Below are 9,832 nucleotides of genomic sequence, written 5' to 3'. Positions count from 1 at the left end.
CAATTTGGGAGCTGGGTTGTCTTTTTCAGGTTGACTGAATTAAAATACACATAACAAAGTTCATCATTGTAACCATTTTAAAGAATATTAGCTATATCTGATGCCTCCATCACACTGTGTGAGCAGCATCATGCCTGTAACTCTTATCCTGTAAAGCTGAGACCCCCACACCCATAGCAACCCAGCTCTCCCATCTCTTGTGCTGGGCTGCAATCTGCATCAGTAGATTTCACTGCTGTGGGTACCACAGAGAAGGGGAATTATATGATTACTTTGTGGTTCGTTTCACTTGGCATGCTGAACCCAAGGCTCACCCATGTTGGAGCACATCAGAATTCTCCTCCTTTTAGAGCTGAGTGATAATGGCCTTCCGTGTGTAAACCATTTTGTCTGCCCATTTGCCACCTATGCCCATGTGTGCCGTTTCTGTGTGCTGGCTGTTGTGGACGATGATTCTGTGAGGCGGTGGCAATGTTGATGATATAGCCCATCCTGTACATGTACCAGCCAAAGGGCCATCATGAGAGACTTTCAACACAGAGAGAGATTTCAGAGGGCAGAAGCCAGCAGGGGTAAGGACTGTCCCAAATTCATCAATGGCAGGACCTAGGACTGGGGAAGAGGCTAGAAGGGAATCACTAAGGAGTTTCTCTCAAAGTGAAGGCCGAGAAAACCAGCAGGTTTGTGCTTGGTGCTGCCTCTCTGGAACCCTCCAGAGCCCTCCCCTGGCCTCACCCCGAACCCTGGGTGGGAGAGATCAGGTGGAATGGCGGTGGCGGCGGCGACCAGAAGGCAGGAGTCTGCCGCTGCCTTCCTTTACCTGCCAGAAGATAGAAGATGGCTTTCACACAGAAAATGACTGCTGCTTTCTTTAATTAGATGACAAACGTTCTGTAACTTCTGGAGCTGTCCAATTGCCGTGACTGCCAAATAAGAGCTAAATTTAATGCTCAGTTTCAAGAAAAAATTCACTGCAGCCTCTGGGTCCATTTGTCTCTCTTTGCAAGTGTTTTTCTGGTCTTGTAGCTTCACCCTGAGTATCAGCCTTCCTTGATTTCACCCTACATTTACAGTTTAATGTAAGTGATAAGGATTCAGATGGGTCCTGGGAAGAAGAAAGCCTTTGCCAGAGCCAGCATTAGAAAACCTTTTTCCTGACACTGTATCCCAACAGAAAATCATTTACGTGGCCATATGTGTTCCCGTGAATGTTAGGAAGCTGGAAGAAAAACCATCTTTGACTTGAACTGTATTAATGAAGCATAATTAATTAGTCTTTATAAGGCCATGCCTAATACTTGAGGCTGGTAAACGCTGCACACATGCATTAAACCTCAGAGTGACCTACAGTTCATGGTCATCAACTCAATGGCTCTTTCTCAGTTAATGTGAAGAACCGAGCATTGAGCTGTACAGGTTGGCTTCAGATGTGCTGACAATAGCCAAGAGTCAGGTGCTAGGATTTGGAAGCAACTTTGAAGGTTGGAGAACAGGGTGATAATAAGACTATTTAGGTGGGAGCCTTCGTCGTGTGCCAGGCCCCAGACTTGGCACCTGGGCCTTAAGAGAATGAATAAGCAAAGGGAAAGAGCTGCATGACCAGATTTCAGCACCTGAGCTAGGAAGGAAAAAGGCCATCTTTGGTGAGCTCACATAGCAGGTGCAGCCTCCTTTAATGGCGCCTGCATGGGCTGTGATATGGTTTCTAAGCAGATTAGTACTGGGGGCTCCTGGAGGGACAGGTTGAAGGGGCTGAACTTGATAGTTCTCAGCATTCCTAAGGCTGTGGTAGCACTCTAAGGCCTTTCCCAAGTTGTGAACAGAACCTCAAGACATAAAAATTAGGCTGTCTCTCCTGCCATACTTCCCCCTGAATTTTTTTTCAAGTTTGGGGTTGATATGACTCCCCAAAGGGGGTCCCTTCCTTGATTCCTAATTGAGGCACGTATCCCTCCTCACTGTGTACATGACCTCTCCATGAACTTCACAACTTGAGGAAAGATGTTCCCCAATCTAGAGATGCTTGCAAAATGCCTTTGGGTGGGGGACAGTGGCATGAAACTAGGACTCACTGATTTGAGAGGTTGTCTCTGAACTATGTAAGGAAAACACTGACAGCTGAGCCCCATGAAAGAGTGACAGAACACAGGTAGGCTAGGCAAGTAGGTAGAATTTGAGGCTCCAGGGACTGAAGATATTTTTGATGAGGAGATCCAACCTTTTAGTGAGTGGCTTAGCATTTATCCTTCTGTTTTCTCATCAGCAGTATTGAGATAAGCAACCATCAGCCCAAAGGGGAAGTGTATTTTTAAGGTGTCTGCCAATGTTTACCACAAAAAGGAATGAGGAAAGGGCCCTGGGGATGTAGCTTGGGGGTACAGTGTTGGTCTAGCATTAGGAAAGTCCTAACCCAAACCCCAACAATGCAAAATAGTAATACTACTCAAGAGGAGAAGAGTGGAGGAAAGGAAGAGGAAGAGCAGGAGAGGAGAAGAAAGAAGAAAGAGATGGCCATTTCCCATTGCTATATGGTGACCTGGCTGTATATCAGACCCACTGGCCATTTGTATCTTAGGCAATTATTGTAAGATGCCTATTTAGTATAGGGACTATCAGGTGTTGGCCCTGTTTGGTTTTGGCCTCCAGTGTATATGGACCATGGGCATATGTTTATGGATTCTCTGTCTTAGTGGCCCCTAAAGACCACAGGAAGGCAGGGAACAAGAGAGCTGGTGAGCTTTGTTGCTAGAGGAGAGAGAAGACAAACAAGCCCTCCTTGTTTAAAATGGAGACAACTTGGGAACATATGATCCAGGGGGCTTTCCTGACCTCATCTCCATTACCTACAGAGGCCCTGAGTAAATGGAGGTGGAGGGGTAGATTTGAGACATACAGAGGCCATAACTGTCACCACGGTGCCCCCCTTTCCCTGAACCCCTTAGCACAAGTGCTAAGTGTATTCATTTCCCCATCTGACCATCACCATGGCTCCTTGAGGCAAGGGTTGTTGGCGTCCCCACTGAGCCCCAGAAAGGTTCACACCTCCAAACAATGAAACCAGTAAGTGAAAGAGAGAGGACTCTAACCCAGGTCGCCTGACTGCAGAGTCCATGCTTTTTGTCCATCTAGGCTGCTCATCCTAGGGAGAGATGAAGGGAAGGTCCACACAGTGTGTTTGTGGATGTATGTGGGCAGTGGCGGGGGCAGGGGACTCCTTTGGGCGAGGCCAGGCTCTAGTCTGCTCTCACCTTTTTCTCCCTCCTAGGAGATGAACATTCAACAGCTCACCACCTACAGGAAGAGTGTCATGTCCTTGGCTGAGGCAGGGAAGCTCTACAGAAAGGACCTGGAGATTGTGCTCTGCAGTGAGCCCCCCATGTAAAAGGGGTGAAGGGACAGGGGCTGCTTCTGCACCTCCCCCAAACCCGCCCCCACCATCCTGTCTCTCTGACACACCTTCCCAGACCTCCCTCCCCTCACACCCCTGCAACCTGCACACACCAGCCTGTGGAGCAGGAAAGGAGAGCAAGATGGAGAGCTGGAGAGTGGGTGGCTGATAGCGTTCCTCCAAGTTGCACCAGCCCAATCCCGGCCAGTCGGATGGACAGTTCTGCTTGCAGTGGGTCATCAGCCGCGTGGGTGAGGGTGTGGGGGCACAGGTGGAGCTCCCCTAGTCTCTTTGCTGTGATGCATGAGCTCCTTCGCTGTATGATTTAGGCTTCTGAGTCCAACAGAGTGGACTCTTTCCTCTTGCTGCCCCCCTGCCCTTCACCCCTGGCCACCACCAACCCTGAATTTCCAGGTTCTGCCCACCAGCTTGCTAACAATGTAGCTGTCTCCCCAGAGTTCCTGTGGTCGAGGGTGACGCGCCCTCTTGTGTTCTTGGCTCGTGTGTTCCTTTCATCCTTGGGTTTCCTGTCTTCTTGTTTACCAAAGAAGAGTTTACAGATATAATAAAGTGGAAATGTTCTGCCGTGGACACTCACCCCTTCTTGTCATGGGCAGCATTTCTCAGTGACAAAGGGTGGGCCTCCCCTAGGGATGGAGAGGGCACCAAGGCTACCTGATTGGGGATTAGGAGCACCCGAGACTCAGACATGCTAGGAGGATCGGGAGCTCAAAGGCATCCTCAAATACACGGTGAGTTCGAGGCTAACCTCACAAACTGAAGGGAGGCTGTGCGGTGGAGGCAGCGTGGTGGGCAAAATGCTTGCCTTGAGAGCACAGGGGCCTGCATCCCGTGAGCCCATGTCAAAATGGTGGGTGTTCGCAGCCCCAACACAGGGGAGATAGAAACGGGAGGGTCCCTGTGGGGTCTGGCCCACCATTCTAGACCAATCAGAGACCCTGTCTCAAAGGAAGTGGTGGCATTTATGAGGATGACACCCAAGGTTGTCCTCCAGCTCCATGAACACACATACACATGCCTGCACATACATGAACACACATGCACACACACTTTTTTACAAGAAGGCCTCAAAGCACAATGGCTCTCACTTACTATCCTAGCTTCCTTTTTCCTATCGCTGTGACAAACGGCATGACGAAAACCAACCTGGGGAGGGGGAAAGCGTTTGTTTGGATTACGATACAGTCGGTAACTGACGGAAGTCGTGACAAGGACACAAGGCAGGAACCTGGAGGCAGGAACCGAAGTGAAGAACTCTGCTCATTGGCTTGCTTTGACCTTGCTCAGCTTGCTTCCTTACACAGCCCAGGACCACCTGCCCAGGGGTGACGCCACCTGCAGTGGTCTGGGCCCTCCCACATCGATCATTAGCCAAGGAAATGCTGCAGGATTGCCCATAGGCCAATCTGATGGAGGCAGTTCCTCAGCTGGGAGTCTCCACGGGTGACTCCAGCTTGTGTCAAGCTGACAAGCACTAACCAGAGTGTTTGTCATGGCTTGCTGGTCCCTAGGCCATGCTGAGTCACTGTTTGTTCCATATTTGTTGTGTTTCTGCAGCTCAGATGGTGTTGTGATAGGCGTTTCATTGAAGACGTGCCTAACTCCAGACAGTTATATGCTGGATGGGTTGCTTAGATTTCCCCCTTGATCCTTTAAGAGAGGTGCTGTGATTCTAGTGTACAGTCAGGGCAACTGAAGATGAGGACTGAGAACTGAGCTTTACGTCCCACGGCCAGTTGGGAACAGAGCCAGAGTTTGACTCCCATGACCTGGATCCACATTCTATACCACCTCCTCCCTTTGTAGTGGAGATACCCATGGAGTGTGGCAAAGCTTTTACTTTTCTCCTCAAAGTGAACATTGCCCAGCAACGACTGATCAGAAGCACCTTGCTGTAAGGTCAACTTGGCCTTTTGGACCACAGAGCTGTCTGAGATCCTAGGATAGAGAGAGAACTCATTTTCTAAAGGCTGTTATTGTCTAACAGATTCATTTTAATAGCACTGCTGTATGTAATCCCCAGCAATTCTATGAGACAGATACTATACAGATGAACAAATTAAGGCACAAAGACACGGAGTAGCTTGTCCAGGCTGTTACAGCTCCTAAATGGTAGTTAGAACTCACAATTGGCTGGTCAGCTGTGGAAATGTCCTTCTGTTTAATATCCAGGAGCCCATCTGGAGCAATAGACAAAGATTCTAGCCACATGAATCAGATGTAACATTCATTTCTTTCTCACCCATACCCAGCATTTCTCAGAGAACTCAACGCTGTCCACAGAGCAAATGGCCCAGCACAGGGAGCCACCTGACTTCCGTCCCCTCCCCTGCACCTGGCTGGGCATGTGTGGACATCTGACCCCTGCTGGAATTAGAGGTTGAGATGCACACTGCCAGGCAGGAGGTGTCACTGAGAGCTGGGTAGATGTATGACTTTGAGACTAGAGGTGGTGCTGTGGTTGAATTCGAATGCCTGAAAGAGCAGAAACTCAAACCTTGGAAGAAGGGGGATAGTCTGCCAATAGTGAAGAAAATATACAGAGGAAAACAAGGGTGGGAGGCCAAAGAAGGATGAAAGGGAAGAAAAAACTGGAGGAAGAAAGAGGAAAGAAGGTAGAAAGGAAAGGTGGAGGGAGGGAAGAAGAGAGAGGAGGGAGGGAGGGTGGGAGGGGGGACTGAAAACATGACATAAGACAAGCCACCTAACAGCATCTTGGAGCCTCTGGTGTTTGGCTACTGTCTGCATGGATGAGGAGCCATCGTCCACACTCTGTGACCTTGAGCACTCATTGCTCTGAGCTTCAGACCAAAGTCCCCACCCTGGGCAAGCTGAGTGGAGCAGATGCCATAGCTTGGAATCTATGGGGCGTGAACTGGGTCCTGTCTACTTGGCTGCAGCTCTGCACCTGCTGCTGAAACCCTTTGCCTGGGGCACTCCATTCTCCCTTCGGAGGGAAGAGGCATGCTCTCCTGACGATGTGGTCTTTCCAACACAAACTGTGTTGGTTGACCCAGAGCAGAAGTGTCTGGGCATCAGGACAGAAAAAGAGGGATGAGCAATCCTGCAGATGCCCAGGGCCACCTGAGGGGACCTCAGTCTCTTCTGTGTTGAGGGGACCACGTTAAACGAATAGGGTCTGGGATGGCATTTGGATTCATTTGGGCCATTTCTCTCCTGTTGTGGCTGCCTGTCAAAGATGCTTTGGGAATGGGTGAGCACAGGTTTACCCTCCTTTAAATGCCATAAAAACCCTGGGGAGGTGATCCTAGCTAAGCTCCATGGCCTGGAAAGGCAAGACTGCCACACCTCTGTCCTAGAAGAGAAACTTCAAACCCCATGGAGGGAATCAACAGTAAAGCAGCCACATTCAGACTCAACCTTAAAGTCATATCTCTCAGCATGTTTCTCTTTTGAAAGCTTATCGAAAGACTGGCACTTTCCATATAACTCTATTGTAGCGGGGAGCCCTGGGGATAGGGCTCACCCTGGGACTCTCCCAGCCACCACTATGGCACTAAGATTCTCTGAAACTGAGGGCATAGCTCAGTAGTAGACCAGTTACCTAGCATGCATAAGACCACCCTAGATCAATCACCCAGCAACACAGAGGAGGGAGGGAGGGAGGGAGGGAGGGAGGGAGGGAGGAAGAGAGAGAGAGAGAGAGAGAGAGAGAGAGAGAGAGAGAGAGAGAGAGAGAGAGAGAGAGAACCTTTTCTGTTGTTTGTGGTGTGTCCCCTGGAACAGATAATGTATTCACATGTTAATGGTATTTTGAGGGAAGGCCTTCTCAGAGGTAATTAGGATCAGATAAAGCCATGAACAAGGAGCTCTGTGATCCAAGAAGAGGAGGAGAGGGGTTAGGGAGACAGGATGGCTCGGCTGGGGAAATGTGTGTCCATAAGCATGAGAGCCTAAGTTTGGATCGCCAGCACCCACATCAAAAGCCAAGTTCAAGTCTATAATTCCAGAGCAGGGGAGGTGGAGACAGGCAGGGGAGGTGGAGACAGGCAGCTCCTGGAAGCTTGTTGGCCAGCCAGTCTAACTGAATCAGCAGATGCCAGGTTCAGCCACCAATTTATTATTCAAAATAAATAAGAATAACAACAATAATAGTGGTATTAATAACAATAATTATGTGAAGAGCAATCAAGGAAAATAACCAGTGTTAACCTTTGGCCTCCATGTGCACATGTACAGACATGCATACATGTGCACACACATGAACACATACACATGCACCACATCCATTTAAAACAAAACAAAAACCAAGGGAGACAGGGGCATACTTGTTGTGTCTTGGCATTTGTTGCCTTCCACCATGTTATACAGAGAGAAAGTCTTCACCAGATGCTTCCAGGACAATGAGTTAAATATAGCTTTTCTCTTTACAAATTACCTAGTCTGTGGCATTGAGTTATGGCAACAGAAAATGGACTAAAACATTTTCTAACACTTAATTTCCTCCAGACAACTAACTCCCAACTTTCCCAGCTTCTAACACAGAAGTGAACAGCAACTGCCTCCCAGGGGACAGAAAAGGACCCAGAGGCTTCAACTCTATTTAGGAAGGGAGGAGGAGAAGAGTGGTACTCAGAACATCCCACACTAAGCTGCAGTTAGTTGCATTCTATGGCACTCAAGGTCAGGGTGGGAATGTTTCTAGTGGAAGACATATCACCTAGAAGAACTCTGTAATGTGAAGACCCAATATGGTTCTTTGTCTGAAGAAAATGCTAACCATCTATTTTCCTGACAAGTGCTTTCAACTATGAAGAGATTGTGAGAAGACAAAGATGTGGGGGACAGGTCTGGTAACTGGAAAAGCATGGCTCTGACCACTCAGATGATCCCATAGTGGGATTTTCTTTGGTGTGGTCTGGTGCTCTTGAACATGTGACCCATTGGCATTGGCACCACCACTTCCTCTGGGAACCCCTGGATGACATCTCAGTGTCTGGGTTGGAACAGGCATCATGTGTTTGCTCCATTGTCTTCATTTAACACACATTTATTGAGTCTCTTCTTGATGTGTGTATTCAAAAATAGAACGAATGGGAATAATATGATAAAGAATGTATAGAAACCATAAGGGTTTTAAAGCAAAGGTCAACGTGGAAAAGGAGGGTGCTGTCTGGGATTCTCTGTAAGGGGGATATTAAGGCAGACACCTAAACAACGTGAGAGTGAACTGCATGAAAGGAGAGAAGCTCCTTCCAGTGCTCTGCCTAGGAAGCAGCAAGTGCAAAGGCACTGAGGTGGAGGAGTTCTCTGACGTGTGCAGAAAGGTTGCTAGGTTGGTGAGAGGAAAGAGAAGGCCTAGAGAAGAGGGAGAAAGGATGGATAGTAGATCACACTGTGGAAAACAGAGGAAGCCAAGTCATGGGATATCTTGGAAGCCATGTCAAAAGAGTGCCAGTGGACATGCCAGAAGAGCAGCAGGTAGTGACTGAGGTTCAGGGTATCAGCCCACCAGGAGGCAACCCCTGATGGATAAATCTCAGACAAGCCCCACCCCCCAGGACCACAGACCCCAGAATGTGTTTTGCTTCTGCTGTGCCTTTACATGTTTACTGTTGCTATCTTTCTCTGATATCTGATATGATTGAATTGGGTATGGGGAGATTCCCTGCTGCCTGTAATGTAATGTGTTTATCTCATGGAAACATCCCATTCTACTGGGCATTGTTACCTGTGGATTACTATGAAGATGATTTCCCTTTAAACTGTACTGTCTAATTGATAATAACAATGTCAGCTTATACAGAGTTTTGATAAATAAAAGTAAATATAAGGAAATGCCTCAAGGCTAGAGACTATCAGTTTCACTTAAGGAGATGCCTAGATTGTAGCTCAAGTTAATGATTAGAGAAACAGTTGAAACCCAGGAGCCAGGCTGGCTTGAATTCCTTTAATCTTAATGCTGAAAGACACTAATGCTGAAAGTCACAGTCACAGGTTTCAGTGTGCATCATTAGCTGAAACAAAGTGTTTTTTTTTTTTTTTTAAGATTTATTTATTTATTATGTACACAGAAGAGGGTACCAGATCTCATTACAGATGGTTGTGAGTCACCATGTGGGTGCTGGGAATTGAACTCAGGGCCTCTGGAAGAACAGTCGGTACTCTTAACCTCTGAGCCATCTCTCCAGCCCGAAACAAAGTGTTTTAACCTGTACTCTGTATGAATTTAGCAGAATCACTGTATGGGGTAGATACTAGTATGAACAGCTGTTTTTTTTAGAAGTACCTTGACCTTGAGGAATCCTTGTGGAAAACAATGATTGTTTTGCTGAGGGGGCCTTATGGCCATCCCATGACTTTGGTCACAAGACACTTCAGGCACATCTGGGGCTCTTTTATTACAATATATTGCACACAATGCATAATGAAAGACTAGAGTCATGGAGGCATGTGATGGTC

At 47.8% G+C, this 9,832-nt stretch overlaps 1 protein-coding gene across 1 annotated transcript in view; it reads left to right on the top strand.

Moving 5' to 3' along the window:
- The window catches only part of Calb2 (calbindin 2), a 26,264-nt gene extending 22,279 nt beyond the window's left edge, over positions 1-3,985 (top strand). The window contains exon 11 of the mRNA XM_036189015.1: positions 3,266-3,985. Within this exon, the coding sequence (XP_036044908.1) occupies positions 3,266-3,382 (117 nt within the window). The 3' untranslated portion in view covers positions 3,383-3,985. The remainder of the gene's footprint in view (positions 1-3,265) is intronic.
- Positions 3,986-9,832: the final 5,847 nt, after the last annotated feature.

This window comes from Onychomys torridus, chromosome 5 (genome assembly GCF_903995425.1).
Source record: "Onychomys torridus chromosome 5, mOncTor1.1, whole genome shotgun sequence".
Classification (NCBI taxonomy): domain Eukaryota; kingdom Metazoa; phylum Chordata; class Mammalia; order Rodentia; family Cricetidae; genus Onychomys; species Onychomys torridus.
The sequence above is the reverse complement of the archived record's forward strand: the minus strand, read 5'-3'. Positions and strand labels throughout refer to the sequence as shown.